This window comes from Apium graveolens, chromosome 9 (genome assembly GCF_009905375.1).
Source record: "Apium graveolens cultivar Ventura chromosome 9, ASM990537v1, whole genome shotgun sequence".
NCBI lineage: Eukaryota > Viridiplantae > Streptophyta > Magnoliopsida > Apiales > Apiaceae > Apium > Apium graveolens.
Window position 1 is genome coordinate 230,809,375 of NC_133655.1, and position 18,846 is coordinate 230,828,220.

An 18,846-nucleotide genomic window follows, 5' to 3' on the forward strand; every position below is an offset into this window, starting at 1 on the left:
TTCTGTTCCTATATTGTTTTTATATATACTGTTTTACTCGTTATTCATATAGTGGTACTGTTGAGCAATTGACTGCTCATCCTTGCAGCTTGTTTTGTATTTATATATTGCAGATGTCTAGAAGACCAGTCAGACCATGGAAGAATAGGGTGTCAGCCCCCTCCGGTCCCGGCTCCTCTGAGGTAGTTTGTATCATACCATGAGGTCTGATGAGTTGTTGTAATAAGTTAGAGTGTCGGGTTGTGGAATAAACTAGTTGTAATATTGTAACCTAAATAATACTTGAACCTGTATCAGATCTTGGTTTGGACTTGTGTTTATATAATATTGTTTAATAGTAGTTATATTCGTGGTTTGTTATATTTTAGTGACGTTAGCCCCTGACCCCGGGGTTGAGGCTGTCACAGTTTGTGTTAAAGACATCAACAATGTCACCTTACCTTACTTTGATAAATCTTTATTATACCAAGATTGGAGTTTTTGTTTCAATCGATCTTGTACAAATCCAAAAACTTCAACTTTATTGTGACCCATAGACATTGGCATACCTAGGTATTTTCCAGGTTTCTCCACTTCACAAACACCCAGGATATTGCAAATCGTTAATCTACTATCCTCCCTTGTATTTGGACTGAACATTATCTCAGATTTAGTATAATTCACTACCTGACCAGATAAACGCTCATATTTATGCAAAACATCTTTGAGCATTTGTGATTCCATAGTTGATGCACGTATAAAGAAATAACAGTCATCGGCAAATAAAAGATGCAACACAGTAGGAGCATTCTTTGCGATTTTATATCAATGAATCAAACCAGTGATTTCATATCATTTGAGTATACCAGTTAACCCTTCAGCACAAATAATGTACAAATATGGCGATATAGGATCGCCCTGGCGTACTCCTCGTTGTGGTATCATATGTCCAAATATTTGTCCATCTCTGATAAAAGTGTAAGACACTGTATGAACATAGTGCATAACACGAGTAATCCAAACATGAGTAAACACAAATTTCTGCAACATCCACCAAATATACACCCACTCCAATATGTCATATGTTTTCGAAACATCAACTTTAAATCCAACCACTCCCACAATCCCTTGTGTTTTCCTTTGAATGTAATGATTGAGTTCAAAGGCTATCAACGCATTGTCAGTAAGAATTTTTCCCTCAATGAAAGCACTCTGATTCACCGAGATGATAGAATTTAATGTTGATTTCATTCTATTAGCCATGATCTTCGAGAGAATTCTCATAAATACATTACATAAAGAAATTGGCCTCAAGTCATAAACAATTTTTGGTTGCTTTACCTTCGGAATTAAACAAACAAGAGTTCGATTAATATTGTCTGGTAGTTCCCCCGTATCAAAATAGTTTTAACAAAATTTGATAACATTCCACCCAACTATATCCTAATATGACTGGTAAAAAGCAGGATTTTACCCATCGATACTTGGAGATTTGTTAGGGTGCATGGAGAAAACAACAGATTTGACTTCCTCTTCTGTAATATAACTCATTAGAGTAGTGCTTTGTTATTCTGGTATTAAAATTAATTCGCTCAAGCATTCTTTTATCTCCATTTTGGCTAAGAAATAAATCCTCGAAATACCGAGTAATAATCTGTTGAATATCTACCTCACTCTCTCACCAAACATCATTTTCATCCTTCAGTCGTCTAATACGATTATGCTCTTTTCTTGTGGAGGCAAACTTATGAAAGAATCTCGTATTTTTATCTCCATCACACAACCAAAACTGTTTAGCCCGATGTCTCCAAAAGATCTCCTTTTTTCAAGAAGTTTAAGAAAATGCCATCGAGCCTCAGCATATAATCGTACCCCAGTAGGATCTTTTCGTTATCTATATTTTCGCATATCCTTACGATAATTTGCAATTTTCATCTTCAAATCCTTTAACAATCCACCTCTCCATTCCTCCAAAGAAGCACAACAACGCCTTATTTTCATCATCAAGTCAGACCTATACTAATTACTCCAACAGTTTTGAATAATACTCCTGCACTGTTGTTCAGAAATCCACATATTTTCAAATCGGAATCGTCCCTGTATCGGAATATATACTTGTTTATTTAATTGTAAAACCAGTGGTTTATGATCTGATGTGGAGACTTCCATAATTTTTACTTCAGCCTGGGGAAACATCTCTATCCAATCAACCGTAGCCAAACCTCTATCAAGTCATTCCTGAACCCACCGATTTGTACCACGAGCTCTCTCCCACGTGAAACATTCTCGAGTATAACCCAAATCAACCAACCCACAATCTCTAATGGCCTCTGTAAAACCTTCAATTAATCGCCTTGGTTGACAAATTCCACCTCATTTTTTCTTCCACTGTTGTCATGTCATTAAAATTGCCAATAAGACACCATGATACCTGATACATCCCTTCCAATTCTCACATCATATTCCATGAATTGAATCGCTTTTCTCGTTCTGAAAATCCATAATATCCTGTGTATCTCCAACATCCCAACTGCTCATGAACAACCTGAAAATATATGTAATTTCTACAACTACCGAGTATAGTTATGCCCCCCTCATTCCTCAACATCAAAGCAACTCCTCCCCCATGACCTTGAGAATCCACAACAAAACATCCACAAAGACCTAATTTCATTCAAATTTTTTCCACCTTTTCTTTTTTTACTAACGTCTCAATAAGGAAAATAGCACCCGACCGATATTGATTATTGATTTCATTCAGAAATCTAACTGTTCGTGGTTTGGTCAGCCCACGACAGTTCTATACTATAAGACTCATGGTTCTTGGCAGGCCTGGATTCCAGGACCCACCATTTGCTCATTTTTTGAAAGATCTCCTTGGTGACCAACTATTCATTGCGCCTGTGCCATGACAAAAGTATCATCTTGTAGAGGCTCATCAACACGTTTCCGTTTCGGATCAATCACAACATTTTGATTATTATCAGTAATTTTATCTTCACTCACATGTACTAATGATGTACTTACCATGTTTCGTCCTATGTCCCCAAGATGCATATATCCAGATTCACGTGATTTGATTCTTATCTCTGGATTATCATAAACAATGGGGAAATCCCTTTCGGAATGTCCTATAATTCCACACACAAAATAAAAAGTTCACAGCCTCTCATATTTTAAATTTAACCAACTTTATGAATACCCTTCTCGCTTTATTTTGAGCCTCCGTTTTAATGGTTGTTCTACATTTATCGCCACTCGAATACGAACATATTGTTTCCACCCACCTTCAAATGTAATTGGATCTGATGTAACATATCGACCAACAACATTACCAACGCTTCGTAATATAATTTCTGATAAGAAATCTTGGGGTATATCATAAATTTGCATCCATATCTCAACATCTTGAAGTTTAACAAGTGGGTCTTCACCAAATTCAATCTTTTTTATCAATAACATTGCTTGTTCACTAACATTGCTTTCTCGATTAGATGATGCATATTTTGTGTGCATGAAATCACCTCAAATTTTAGTTATAAAAATGGTTAATTGGCAATATGACATATCATGAACTTTCCTGTGATGAGAACTGACCACATCTCTTAAAATAAATTTAAACTCTTAGAATTTTGCACATAATCTTTATATCAAGATCCCCGTTATCTAATTTTTATGTACATTCCGCTTTTCACATGTTCAACTTTTTGAACTTTTTTCTTCCACTATAAGAAATTTGATCTTTACTTACCAATAAATTACCTACCAATATACATTAGTAGTTAAATACAACTTTTCCCCAATTGATAATTAATGGTAAAAGTGTATTGGTTGGTAAAACTTATTATTATAATTATGTATCATTTACTCATTATGAGTATAGAATTTTTACTAGATGAAAAATTTCTTACCATTTGGCGCTCAAGTATTTTGTTTCAAGGGTATACATTTTTTTAAGTTCTTACGTACATCTATTTGCTGACATGTCAAATTATATATGCCAAACTAAGTGCCACATTTAATCACATAAAAAACTTTTAACGTCAAAAATTAGTGACTGCAGTCACAAAATAAGAACAAGAATGCCCATAAACAAAAAGAGTAGTCGATTTTATTTTAAAAAAAAATTGAGTAATTATTTCACAAAATAGAATACTAACATTTAACCTTTTTTATAAATTAAAACATTCTTGGCAAATTTGCAAACATATGTAAAATTATATATAATTTAAATTAAATGTATTTTTTATTTTTTAAATAAAATATTTTGGTTGCATTTTCTTATAAAAATTGTTTTTAAATTAAAATATAGATCTAACTAGTTGTATCATGTATATGGACGGTTTTAAAAACAACTACTTTATAATAATACTCGTAATATCTAGTTTTTAGAAAAATCAAGTAATATAAACATAAACGGTTTATATAGAAAAAAAATACTTTATCTTGGTTAAAGAAAATAATTTTTTAACAGGTAGAAAAATACAAAAAGCTTAAGCGGAAAATATAAAGTATATTTGTTATAGATAATGTTTATAAGATAGATATAGAGTTGTTTCAATAAAAAAAATATCAATCCAGAATGTAACTACTTAGTAATGTGTACAATTAGTGCCATCATATTTTGATAAAATTACTAATTAAAGTACATTATTAAGGCGTTAGGGGCGTGAAGTTAGGAAAATAGTTTTTTTCTTTTTAATAAGAACCCCTTATAATTCATAATCAAATATATCTCCCACCTGCTTTGTGCTTATATCAATATTAGTTCATACTGCGTCATAAGATCTACAGATCCATAACACTCATCTTCATTTTCAAGGTATTTGTCACTCATCTACTCATTTTAACTTTTAAGGTATTTGCATTTTCTTATTCTCTTTTATTGCCTTTTTTTAATTTTCTATTGTATACAGGTACCAAATTAGATGATTTAGGTAATTCTCTTAAGATTATGATAAGAAAATATCATCTGCTTCTTATTTTCATGAGTGCATAATTGGAGGAGGAAAAATAAGAAAATTGCAATTGGACATTGTACAAGGTTATTAAACTAATCCTTAAAATATCCTAATGGTACGTGTTCATTTTCTTATTACTTGAAAGTAAATTTTTATTGATCTTATCATAATTCATAAAGTGTATAGACTTTAAACTAAATTTATCGCTGGCAATTGCTTGTGATGGTGACTTATACCAATTTCTCATATTTTACAGGAAACTTGTGATATCAAAATTTGTTATTCGATGATTGAAAGATGAATAAATTTAGGAGACAAGTATTGAGGATGGAGAAATGTCCAATTCAATTCAAAGAAAATGGCAAAATAAAGTGCATGCCTGGAAGAATGAAGTCCGTTGAAGATACTAAGAATATTTGAAAATTTGGCATTGGCTAGACGCATCATATCGCTGCTGATGTATAAATTAGACTTTGTACTGTATCATTTAGAGGATAATTTCTACCTTTGTAATATATGTTTTAAATCAACAAGCTGAGTACATAAATTTTGTATCGGTATCATTTTAATAAAATAATTTTGATTTATTTGAAAAGTTCAATTCCTTGAGTAAATAATATATTTAAAATTTATATTAATATTCATATTTATTTAAATTAAAATAATGTGATAAAAAGGGCCAAGTAACACATTCGGGATTCACTTAAAAGAGGCCTACGTGGAATTTCTGGGCGCATGTATAATGACACATCAACTGATGACTCATTATTTATGATTGATTAATGTGAGACCTACATTTATATTTACCTACCATTATAAATATGTGTAGGTAGCGAGTCTTTTTCCACCATCTTTTACCTGCCAATCGCTACCAATTTTATATTGGTAGGTGAAATTCTTCTCATATCAATTGATCACTTTTACCTACAATTAAAGTTGGCGGTAAAGATCAAATTTCTTGTAGTGTTTTTTCCTTCACATGTTCATATGTTTACTCGTCATAAAATTTATTATCTTATAACTTATATTAGTAAATATTGCCACTATTATTGAATTTATCATCAAGTGTTCGATTCTTTATTCAAATGTTATACATTGCTCACACAACCCAAATTATGTATTTTTTGATCACATATAGTCATTATTATTAATTATTGTTACATATATATATACTTGTACTGAAATTTTGGTTGATCACATCCACGATCACTATACTCTTTATTATTAATTAAATGAATTTTGGCTATTCTAGAATTTGGATAAGGGCATTAATAATGAAAAATTTCATAATTTTTTTCACAGTCTAGGAATTTTCTCTAATGACATCTTATGACCGACCCTGCTGATCTATCAAAGCGTTTCGTTCAACACGAAGATTAGGATGTTGTAGAGAGAGCTATGGTGCACTTCAATGGCAAGACATTAGGGAATCTAGAAGTGCGTGTAATCCATAAATGAATGAGGCAAAATGAACACACACACACATAGTCAAATTCTATGAAAATCATATTTTTGTTGAAAACAACGGAGACCACTTAAGTTCTGCAACTAAAATATGACATAAAAACATTGTAAAACGTATTATTTTATGATTTATGATCTACAAATATCATTATTTAATTCAAAATCTTAAACATCATACATGTACCGCATGTAGAATATTATAAAATATTTTATACTACGAAAAATGTTTAGTTTGCTGAACATTTGTTCAAATTGCAGAATATACACATTATACTTGTTAAATTTAAATGATCTTCAACAATTTTAATGAATTATTGATATTCGTAAAACATACTTCACAAAATAATATATTTGATAGTGTTTTGATTGCAGAACATAGATGGTCTCCTAGGTTTCCAATGAAATTGTGGTCTACACATAAACTCTCTCTCTCTGTGTGTATATATATATATATATATATATATATATATAAATATCAGTAACCATTTCTTTTCCATATTAGTTTAAACCCGTATCAAGTTTTTATTATAAATATATACACATCTATATAGATAAGTTATGCGGGATTCATCTGGAGTGAACAAAAGATATGGATTTGTTGATTTCTTATATGAAAGAGGCTTCAAGAGCTGTAAGTCTTTTTGTGCATGTGATAATATATATTAGTTAATGTTATGTATTTCATAGTAATTAATATATATTATAAAATGATAGTGAATTGATGAATAAGTTTCACACTGTTGGGGTTAAACCCAATAGGTAATATGAGTTTGGTGATAGACAATTATTATCATAATGAGAATGAATAATAATTGTATGGGTAGATAAATAATTGTCATAATCGGATTGGATAATAATTTTATGTTTTGATTAGTAATACAAGTTGAGACGTGGGTTTTCCATGTCAAATATATTATTGTGTGTATACTATTTATTAGTAGAATTGAATTTCGAATAAATATGTGTGTTTTCTCCTGACACACACTTTATTATTTAAACTCCAACTCATATTTTTCAAGACATGGAAATTACGTAAACATCTATAGTATGTAAGAAGAAATTAATAAAAAAGTAAAGATAATTATGATAAAAAAATCATGATTGGAGTTTAAATTGTAAAAGTTGGAGCTTATTAATTAATTTTCAAATGATAATAAATAAATTTTAATAAAAGATCATATGGTAAATCATCTACATGATCTTGAAATTTTAAACTACTATAGATAATATCATTCGAGAAAAATAATTTTTTCATCACCTAAATTTAGCTTACTATTATTTTATATCATTTTGGCTAACCAATTTAGCTAACACTGTTGGAGATATTCATATCCAATATTAACCAATAAAATATTATACATAAATTATTTTCAATGTTATTATATCAATAGATTAGAGATTATAGCTTTTAAACAATATAATACCATTGTGAATATTCAAATTAATTTGTTCAAAATTTGTGCAAAACACGAGATTGCATGTTAAAAAAAATTCTAAATGTTTTTTTACGTCAATGTTATATAAAATTCGAAACGGATGCAAATCTCTCACTGAGACAAAATAGAAATAAGTAGTTTACAGGGAGGAGTTCGATCCATTAGGTTCTTCGATTTGTTCACCCACTTAAAGCAGATGGAGATTCCCGGACGGGGAAAAGCGGCACTCGGCATCTTTTCACATTCTTTATTTTTATCATCATCAGTATCATATCAATACTCACCCTTAGTTAAACAACTTTTCCCTTAATTATAGTTCAATTTGTTTTATTTTTCCTTCCTTGTTTAAGTGTTTGTATTTTGAGATAAACTTTCTTAAATCATTATAATGTATCAACTAATCTAAAATCTATACATCTTTCTTATCTTGCAACCACCATTGCTTATACACTTATACTATTACCGACTTTTGAAATAAATACCTAGCTTGGAATATGATTGTGCATCTTTCATTCGAAAGATTTGTTTATCTGGAATCTTAAGTCAGAGAATTTCTTAGTGATATATGTCATTGTTGAATTTTCCACACTTTCTAAGTAGTCATCATCTTTCATATCCTTGATATCTAAATTTATCTTTTATTCTTTTTCAAAAACTTCTTCAACTATTATGGACGACTGTTACGGTATATAAGTGGTTAGTTGCATCTACTATATTTGTTATACTTTATAAACATGCATTATGTAAACTATCAAAACGCTTAAAATATTTATCATTTTTCCTTTTCGACCTGGTTCAATGACTCTTTTCTGTAACAACTTTTGCTCAAAATTTTTTAACATCATAAAGTGTTACAAATAAAACAATATCTATATTTCTCCCTTCTTTAATAACTTAACCTCATGTTAACTGTCGTTCTTTTATTAATACTTTCAATAAACTTATTTAACTTCTCAACTTATCGAACCTTTCAAAATTTATCTTAATATATCATTTGATTTTGTCATTAAGACTCACAAATGGAGAAACCTCCACATATTCTAACCACGCACTATCTTTTATTTCTCATCATATGAAAAATGATAATACAATTTAAATTCTGAAACGAATAACATTCGTATAAATATGACTATTACTAATTAGGAAATTACTTGGCGACATGAGTAATTCGTGTATGTGGCTTGCAATTAATCAGTGTGAATAAACTAGTTAATACGAAAAGACATCGTACAACTTAAGTTATGTTCCTTTGATTCATTCGCTTAGAAAGATAAGGTCCGGAGTTTCTCATGACACAAAATTTTAAAATTCATATACATTAATTTAGAAATATCATAAAAACATACTGAGTTTTAAAAATCGGCGTATATTTTGACTAATTTTAAAAAAATATGTAAAAGATAAATAACTTATTCTCGAACTAACTGAAAAAACTACTCTAATATCAAATCTCATGTAATGAAAAATGACAAAAACCAATTATAAAAAATGCAGAGGTCTAATTTGATTGATGAGAAAACTTTACTCATGAAATAAATGAGACTTTGCGGGAATTAATATTTTTATTATATGAGTTTAATATTGCTAAATATGTACTCATCAAAATTTCGTGAATATAAATAAATTTTTAATGTGTATGCAGAGGTATGTTTATAATTATAAAATTTAATTGAAAATTATAAATTTATTATTAAAAATACAATATATACTTATATAACTCATCTAAGTACGTATTTAGGGACATTTTTCTCTTATTATATTTAGTTTAGGTTTGGTTCTACATTTTTTTAAACCAAAAATATCAGTTTGCCTCTAATTATAATTTTTGATAAATTAATTATGATGTAATTATATAATTATAAATAAATAATTTTGTACAGTATGATTTTATTTTTTTCCCAAGTCCACGACATTTTTTTTACATCACAGTCAAATAAATTGTTAAACGGATATCGGATCCGGGTGGATCGGTAGGTATTTATGCCCACCCATTGAAATATAGGAGACCAGATATACAAGTTTAAAAACCCTAGTTTGCTCAGCCGCTAAGCTGCTGGATAAGAAGGAGCACAAATTATTCCTGTGGTAACTTTTTCTCTTAAACTCTTTATCTCATATTCAGATCTGTATGTAATCTTGTATTTATCGATTTTCCAGTCCTCTATGTTAAATTATTCTCAGTTTTTTAGTTAATTTACTCACTTTTTGAAGTCCTGTTGAATTTAAGTTGACTATAGCTGTTTTTGTGCTGTTTGTGTGTATAATTCAACTTTGTTACCTTGTGTTTGCTTATTATAGCGAATCAGATCTGATTTTACATCTTATTAAACTGTGAGTTTAGCTTTTTAGTTGCTGAGATCTGTCTAAAGTTGTAATTGTAAGCGGTGGGATAGTTCAGTGTATCGATAATACTTATTAAGCTGTTTACACGATTATTCGATGAGATACGATTGCTTTGTTGAATCTCATATGGAGTAGTGTTCTAATTTAGTGCTGATATTAGTTTCATAGTTGTTGATATCAAGTTTAATGTTGTTGATACGGAGTATGTTACGTGCATCGGTGCATGTAGATATGTGTTAGTTGTTTTAGGATTATAGCACGTGTGTATTGTATTTTTAATATGTTTTCATTGTTTTGTTGGATAAATTGTAGGTTCAAAGTATGTATTTATTTGTGGTATATGTGTTTGTTTAGGTTTCTCATGTATTTATTTGCAGCCTTTGCTCTGCCTGCTTCGTAATTAACTTCCGTACTTCTCCAAATAAATTTCTGCATAATAGTTGGCATTGAACTTTGATTTTTGTTTTTATGCCATGCTGTACTGATGTTGAATCTCAGTTAATTGTAAATATGATGAACTTTGGAGGATTTATTTTCTAGGTGTGATTATCTGCTCTCAATTTAAAGATCTGTTTCATGCTTGTTAATAAGTTGACTATCACGCATTCACATTATGCATCTACTATCTAGCTTGTATATGAGGAGCATCAGTTATTGGTGTGGGACCTCACAAATCTGGAAAGTAGTCGCAGTACTTGCTCTTTTATTTGATTTTGTCGTATCTAGGAGTCTTTTTTTGTCCTTCAAACTTTTACTTGGAAAAATTGTAGGTTTTGAAACAACTGAAACTTACTAAATTTGTGGCGATAAAAAAACACTTACTAAATTTGTCTTTTTTATTTCTTTTTAATGTGCGTAAACGGATTTGTAAAATTTTACCCTTTTGTGTTTGTTAAATTGCTCTCACTGTTACAATCAGGATTTTCCATTTCTTCAAAATCTCAGTTACAAAGTAAGAACATAGGTGGTTTGTTTGCAGGTAAATCTGTTACAATTCCAGCGGTGCTTACTTTCTCAAAATGTCGGACAGTCAAGAAACTGATAAGAACATTGAAATATGGAAAATCAAAAAGCTTATCAAGGCTCTTGAAGCTGCCCGCGGAAATGGAACTAGCATGATATCTTTAATAATGCCTCCTCGTGATCAAGTATCTCGAGTTACAAAGATGCTTGGGGATGAATTTGGCACTGCCTCAAACATAAAAAGTAGGGTAAATCGCCAATCTGTTTTGGGTGCAATTACTTCTGCTCAGCAAAGGCTAAAGCTGTACAATAGAGTTCCTCCGAATGGACTTGTGCTATACACCGGGACCATTGTAACTGATGAAGGAAAAGAAAAGAAAGTTACCTTTGATTTTGAGCCCTTCAGGCCCATTAATGCCTCGCTTTATCTCTGTGACAACAAGTTCCATACTGAACCCCTAAATGAGCTTTTAGAGTCTGATGACAAGTTTGGCTTTATTGTTATGGATGGAAATGGGACTCTTTTCGGAACATTGAGTGGAAACACCAGAGAGGTTCTTCATAAATTCACTGTTGATCTTCCAAAGAAACATGGGAGAGGAGGGCAGTCAGCTCTCCGTTTTGCCCGTCTTCGAATGGAGAAGCGCCACAATTATGTAAGGAAGACAGCAGAGCTTGCCACACAGCATTATATCAATCCTGCCACCAGCCAGCCTAATGTTGCAGGTCTAATACTTGCTGGATCTGCAGACTTCAAAACTGAACTGAGTCAGTCTGATATGTTTGATCCCCGTCTTCAGGCAAAAATTTTGAATGTTGTGGATGTTTCCTATGGGGGAGAAAATGGTTTCAATCAAGCAATTGAACTGTCATCAGAGATTCTTTCTAATGTGAAGTTTATACAGGAAAAGCGTTTAATAAATAAATACTTTGATGAAATTAGTCAGGATACTGGGAAGTATGTGTTTAGTGTGGAAGATACTTTAAAGGCTCTGGAGATGGGTGCTGTTGAGATTCTTATTGTGTGGGAAAATCTGGATATTAATCGATATGTCCTTAAGCACAGCACTACAAGTGAAATAATTATCAAACACATGAACAAAGATCAAGAGGCTGATCAAAGTAATTTCCGTGATGCAGAAAGCAATGCTGAGCTAGAGGTTCAGGACAAGATGTCACTACTCGAGTGGTTTGCTAGTGAATATAAAAAATTTGGTTGCACACTTGAGTTTGTTACAAACAAATCACAAGAGGGATCTCAGTTTTGCCGAGGTTTTGGAGGGATTGGAGGAATCCTCCGCTACCAGCTTGATATACGTTCTTTTGACGATCTTTCTGACGATGAAGTTTATGATGATTCTGACTAGCAATCAATGAACTATTCTCATACTGGTGCAGGGACAGAGGGTCTGCACCAGGGCACACGTTCTCGTGCTGCTGCTATCCCTGTGTAGTTCCAAGATTTGTGAAAGAGTATTAAGGTAAATCTGCCATTTATGTTAGTTAATTTTACCTACTACTCGTTAATGGCACCATATAAATTTCATAGCCACACATATGCATGTAAATATATACTCCCTCGGTCCCACTGAATTGTTTACATTACTTTTCGGCACGCTTTTCAATACTCATTTAAAGTATACTTCCATAATATTTTTAAAAATAAAAAAAATTCTGAAAAAAAGTTTCATGTTTAAACTTTTATTCAAAAAAAAAAAATTTAAAAAATATTATGAAACTATACCTTATTGAAGCCTTGAAATACGTGCAAAAAGTGTACGTAAACATCTCAGCGGGACGGAGGGAGTAATACTTTACACACTGCTAATTTCCTTGATATCTTTCTCGTCCCTATCATGCCCTCTGTCATAAAGTCTAACTTGATGATTTATCTGTCTGTATTGGTGACCAGTTTGGATGAATTATCTGGATGATAGTCTTACTAAAGCCCATATCTGCGAGGAGCCTCATGATGCCTTGTTTTTCTTCTTATTGTCTTCAACAAGTTGAAGTTTATCTGGAACACAAACTTATAGGCACATCTATATAAAGCATTTTCCAGAGTTTAAAAATATGGTGGAGAAATGTGGAAACTTACATCTTCTGCTAAGAGAATTTCTTTTTCTCAAGTCAACTTAATACTTGTTTATCATGTACTGAAAGTTTTTTCAGCTGAGAACTGAATTTTCATAACTGTTGATTATGACATCATAATATGCTGATGGGAGTGCCTTTTGAAAGTTATTATTTGTATTTTGTTGATATATTCATGCCTTCTTTTCGTTGACATTCTGACTAATGCAGAGTGCCCCCTCTATCTGATGAGATGGGCAGTTAAAATAAACTGTACTTGGTTTATATTTGTTGATAAGAGTGTGGTATAGAACGCAGGCTCAACAAACATGTTAGATGATTATAATTTATACTTCACACGGATCGAAAAGCCTCTTTGGTTATGCACTTGTTAGTTTTTGCTAAAATAATTATGGTAGCAGTTCATAAAAAAGCATGGTGTGCGAAAGACCCAGATTTTGCGGATTTCGTTTTCAGGGTTCATTCATGGTGTGCAATTGCTGCCTACAATTTCTGGAGGTATGCAACTATATGTTGTGCGCCATGACTTCATATACATAACTCCGTTGGTGGGTCATCGTAAGTCCACATTATTTGTTTTGGCATTTGATAGAAGTAGGTTTGGAACAATTACGCAGCTCGTGTCGATATGAACAAGAGTATCCAATTAACTTTATACAAGTTCTTAAATTCAAAAAAATAAAATAAAGATGTATAAGATTTCAACTCCAAGAGAATTTAGGAGCCATCTTATTTATATTATATTTAAGAATGAGCTAGAGTCTCTCGGATGTTCTAATGTTGTATTCCTATGAAGGTTTTCCGGTGACGATTTGTTGAGTTCGTCTTGCAGATTTTATTGGTCCAGAATGTAAGAATCACGAGAAGGAATTCTTTTGGGTCTATCTAAACTCTTCCTCCGTAGGCCCTATTATCTCTTGCAACAACGTCTTCAACACCGAGATGAATTGCAGCTGTTGCGAACAATTGTGTCCCGCTCAATATTATGAGCAATGTCTCTAAAGCCCGCTGCAGAATGGAACCAAGAATAGGTTACTGCCCACCTGTGCAAACACGTTTCTTAAATTTATCACACTGTGGGGGTTTCGAATTTGATTTAACCTACCAAGTTGGAATCCACCCAACCAATGTCGATCTCTTTGCATGCCAACCTTGGATATACAACTAAACAGATTATAATCATTATCTTTGTAAATGATCAATATAAATCAAAGTTTAGAAAAGAATTTATCACCCCATCGCCAGTAGTGTTAAAGTCCAAGTTGCCAGGGATGAAGCAGCAGCTGTATGCAAGTTAGGAGTATCCCATTGCATAACATTGTTCATTCCTAACAATGAGGTGACCAAGCCGACGAGCCCGGCTATGAGTGAAAATATGACTAGAAATCCAGTCGCCATGTTCCCCAAAGGGAAGAAAATAGGGAATATTCGAGCTGGGACTGTAAGGACAGAAGCTGCAACAATTTAAAACTGAATCAAAATCGCAAGTAAAACCCTTTTTTTTAATGCTATGTGCTTATATTAGTTGACAATTAAGACATGCCTGTTTCGTGAGTTTTTTCGATGGCATGATTGATGGACCAAGCCGCGATTACAATGACAATGAAATAGAGTAGGACATTGATGAGTAAGAAGATGAATGCTGCTGATTTGCCTGCTCCAGAAGCCATGGCTCTGTCAAACCCTGGGGACAGGAAGAAATTAGCTAATGCAAACTTTACAATATTTTATCCCAATATAAAATTGTAGGTATATAGAAACCCGGAAGAGGAAAGAGTGGATTCTTTAAACAAGTATCAATTCTTCTTTTTGCCGAGTTGTTTTTGCTTTTTTATCAAGTATGCTCTGATTTGGGATATGTGAAGTGTGAGATGCATGCATACTTTCTGTAATTTTACTTTTAAAGGTATGCATTTCTATTGCGGGAGCTTTGTGCAGTGGATTACATCGGATTACGTTCTTTTAAGATACACAATGAAATGTCAACAAGCAATATGTCTCCTTTCTTCAGGTAAAAATTCTAGTTTACCATAAAACATAATTATGTATACTTTGAGACATAAATAATACGGCATGTCAACTGTTTTATGAAGTACTGGCGGATTGTAGCTTCACTTGTAGCTGTTAAGTACTAGTTTCCTAATTAGTCTTAGTTTAAAGGAACTTGAGGGTTTGGGCCTCGAGAGAGCAATGTATAAACAGTTTGAGGTAGAAATTTTCATTTTCCAGAACGAAATGTTGAAGAAATCTTACCTCAAGGAGGCATCCCACACACCAGGTATGGTCTCCAGCTTGAAACCAACACTAGGACCCCATTTGCAATACTAGTGCTCCATACAGTTGGATGAACAACATGGGGGGCATAAGCAGTTGTTGGGACTTCAGTTTCTATATGTCCGGGAAAGAGGCTGCATGTAGAACAGACCTGTCCACTGTATAACCTCTCCATTGGTGCCACAAGTTACAATTCCACCATATATGCAAGCCTTGTAGTGACCATCTGAAATTTTATCTACCACCTAACATAAATTTTTCGAGACAGCAGCTTTGTATGGACCCTATAATTGAGAGCACATGATGAGTGCAAATTCATACAGTTATATACTTCTTTTTGAAAATTTTTTATCAGTACATCCTAATTCCTAACTACAGAATTGTTGGTATTAAGAATGGAAGATTTCCACAGGTCCTATAGAGTTATTTCCAAAGAAAATTTTGTTGATGAATAATAAGATTTGCTAAAATTACTATAGCCTCCAATTAGCCAACCCCGACTCTCCAAGTAGCTCCTGCAGAAAAAAAGATGTGGACGAAGTTCCATCCAACACTACACGATGATCTACGAAAGTTACACTTAGACTTAGACTTCAGCTGCAACTAGTATTTTTGATCACTGAAAATGTGAGCAGTCTCGTGACTGTTTGTAAGGATTGGAATCCTGGATCGCCTTGTGGAGTGTATTGTGTACCTATCAGTGATCACAATGACAGTTGAACCATCCGAAAGATATGAAAACTCTTTACTTCATGCAATTTTCTTCTTTTCTTTTGGATGGTGACTTGACAAAAAAATTCAAAATATGCTGTTATCAGGGTGCTCAGAACTCGGTCAACAAGATGTTGTTGCCACCACGAAAAGGGTCCCTTAAATATTGCCCGAGGGCTAATCACTTATGGAGATAATACCATCAATATGATCCAATGAAAGAAAGAAATGGAAATATTGATCACATTGTCACATTTACAGAATAACAGAGTCATACTGGTAATGGTGCCACTAACTATCAGAATATATTGAGTGCTCAATACTTAATATTTGGCAAAAAAAAAAAAAAATCAAGTTTCTACTGAAGTAATTGTAAGACTCATTTGCCAATTGCAGAGGCAGTTTGGCATTTTGTGGCCAGAAATACCAAAGCAACATCAAAGTTACTATACATACGCACATATTGCTCCTATCTCCCCATCTGTCTTAGAACATCTCCAAGAAACCTAACCTATGAAAGCAATACGAAAGCAACACAACTTGACAATAACAGATTCCTTCAAAACAAAAAATAAAAGATTCAGATCTGCTATATGAATTCATATATAAATGTAATTATCATGTGGCTAACTAATGCCTATACTGTTTGCTCGTTTCCTTTATATCATAACTTGGACTATTCTGATAACGTCTTGTCAATTCATTTCAAATATGCATAAAATTTAAATTATCTACAGACCCAACAGGTGCACTTATTAGTATAATTAAATCTTCTAAATTCATCGGCATCCATGTATTATTTGAAAAGGAGCGTGTCGAATTATAAGAAGTTGCAACAGAAAGTGGATACTGATGATGCATGTGATCTGTCTACCTTACCATTGCTCTAACCCCCTTTAATAATGCATGCAACAAGAAATAAACCTACCACCATACACAATATAATGATTTTTTTCTACTTATTATCATCTGAAAAAGTGCAGAATCCACTTTGAAAAGGTCATCAAACCAGAAGAGCCTAAAACACAGATTTAAATTATTCATGCAATTTGGTCATTGAGTTGAAAAAAAAGTCATAAACTGACACATATATCACATAGTCATTGTACATCCTACATATACACACCAACTAGTGGAATCTGTGATGGCCCGATTCAGTAGCAGTGTGGCGGATTCTACCCAGAAAGCCTATTGGTAAAAACATTAAAAATTCTTTCAAAAAGCACCAAAAGTTTTAGTCTTTTGAGGATTCTAATCATCAGATTCTTGTTTTCTTTTAATGTAAGCAGGACTAACAAGTTAAATCAAGAAAAGTACCAAGGCACCGTTGAAGCTTGGGTTAAAGACCACCCAGAAAATGGTCTGGCTTAATCTTGAGAGCTAAAGAGAACAGGTTAATAAATGGCTATCCAAAGTTAAACAATTGTGGTTGAATATCATAAACTTATAAAAAGAATGAACTTGCTATTAAATTCTAGCTGCAATTCTTTGGTAAGAAATTCTGCATATTTCCTCCTTTTTGTTAAAACAAATCAAATGCCATGGTCTAGTTTCTTTTAACATCTTGCAATAATTTGGTGTTATGAGGAGATACCAATGTTCCTGGTCAAGATTCCTTTGCCACAGTTTTTCAAGAAAATACTAATGTAATACTAGTACTACTACTATTTAAGATGAAATTGAAGAACCTTCTATGCAACTATTAGTGTACTTCTAATTAGCAAAAAAAAAAAAAAAAACTATTAGTGTACTTGAATACCAACTAACTTATTGTCTCATTCTAAAAATAGAAAATTTGTTCTAAATTTATTATTCTTTGAGATTAACTTACAAATCACAAACTAAAATTGCTCATGTATCTTAACTAAATTTTATTTGCAGTTTCGGTTGTTCCCTAGGGCGCTATTTACATCAAGGGATTGTATTATTCGGGGATAAAAGGCTATTGACCTTGAAAGATAATTTTATAATTTTGTAGGGCCTAGATGTATAATTACAATACTAAGGGGATTAGCTGTTTGTTAATGACTGAACCTGCATGTTTTGAGTGTTTGTACGAAACTAGCTAGCGACCATAGTGGTACATGTGCTTGCTCCACTTTTGGCCAGATCGCATTTTACAAACAAAGTGGCATATGTGGCTGATATAACAGACAATATGTACAGCATAGTGTCACCATTTTAGAAGAAATAAATTTTATTCTGGAATTAAAGAGTACTACACCTACACCAGAGTGTTGTCAAAATATACAACATGGGTAATAATAAATATAAACATGCTGGCAGTGAATACCTTGTTTCACTACTAAAGATCATCGTTTATTTGCAGTGTACTGATATAAAGCCAAAGTCCATCGTTTACTGCTTTATCTTTTTTAACCTTCTTCGCAGTTCTAAATACACAATATTTTTAAAATTTATCTTATAACTAATTATTACATTTGATTTTTTATTTTATTTAAAGCGAGCTTTTCACAATCACCAGAGGGTAAAAGACTCTTCCATCATCTCCCTTTTGACGCTTTTGTTTTCAATGTTTTATTGAGAACTTCTCAGTTTTTTTATTGACAATGTCTTTGTTTATTTTCCGATTGTATTCCATTTTAAATGCAATAATGAGA

General features: G+C 32.4%; 2 protein-coding genes across 2 annotated transcripts; one reads left to right on the forward strand and one right to left on the reverse strand.

Annotated features, from left to right (window-relative positions):
- Positions 1–9,801: 9,801 nt before the first annotated feature.
- LOC141683335 (eukaryotic peptide chain release factor subunit 1-3-like) lies at positions 9,802–13,410 on the forward strand. The gene is made up of 3 exons (XM_074488032.1): positions 9,802–9,925; positions 11,163–12,627; positions 13,059–13,410. The coding sequence occupies exon 2, from the start codon at positions 11,203–11,205 to the stop codon at positions 12,511–12,513; it is 1,311 nt and encodes a 436-aa protein (XP_074344133.1). The 5' UTR covers positions 9,802–9,925; positions 11,163–11,202; the 3' UTR covers positions 12,514–12,627; positions 13,059–13,410.
- A 460-nt stretch (positions 13,411–13,870) lies between these two features.
- On the reverse strand, positions 13,871–16,147 carry LOC141684550 (membrane protein PM19L-like). Its single transcript, XM_074489577.1, has 5 exons — positions 15,494–16,147; positions 14,784–14,924; positions 14,475–14,694; positions 14,346–14,391; positions 13,871–14,248 (listed from the first exon to the last, which is right to left on the reverse strand). The coding sequence occupies exons 2-5, from the start codon at positions 14,908–14,910 to the stop codon at positions 14,126–14,128; spliced, it is 516 nt and encodes a 171-aa protein (XP_074345678.1). The 5' UTR covers positions 14,911–14,924; positions 15,494–16,147; the 3' UTR covers positions 13,871–14,125.
- Between the last annotated feature and the right edge of the window lie 2,699 nt (positions 16,148–18,846).

Excerpts from the sequence above, each read along its gene's own strand:
- LOC141683335 (XM_074488032.1), top strand. The coding sequence starts at position 11,203 with ATGTCGGACAGTCAAGAAACTGATAAGAACATTGAAATATGGAAAATC.
- LOC141684550 (XM_074489577.1), bottom strand. The coding sequence starts at position 14,910 with ATGGCTTCTGGAGCAGGCAAATCAGCAGCATTCATCTTCTTACTCATC. Across the intron at positions 14,695-14,783 it reads CGAAAAAACTCACGAAACAG|CTTCTGTCCTTACAGTCCCA; the intron begins GCATGTCTTAAT and ends AAATTGTTGCAG. Across the intron at positions 14,249-14,345 it reads GTTGGGTGGATTCCAACTTG|CGGGCTTTAGAGACATTGCT; the intron begins GTAGGTTAAATC and ends TCCATTCTGCAG.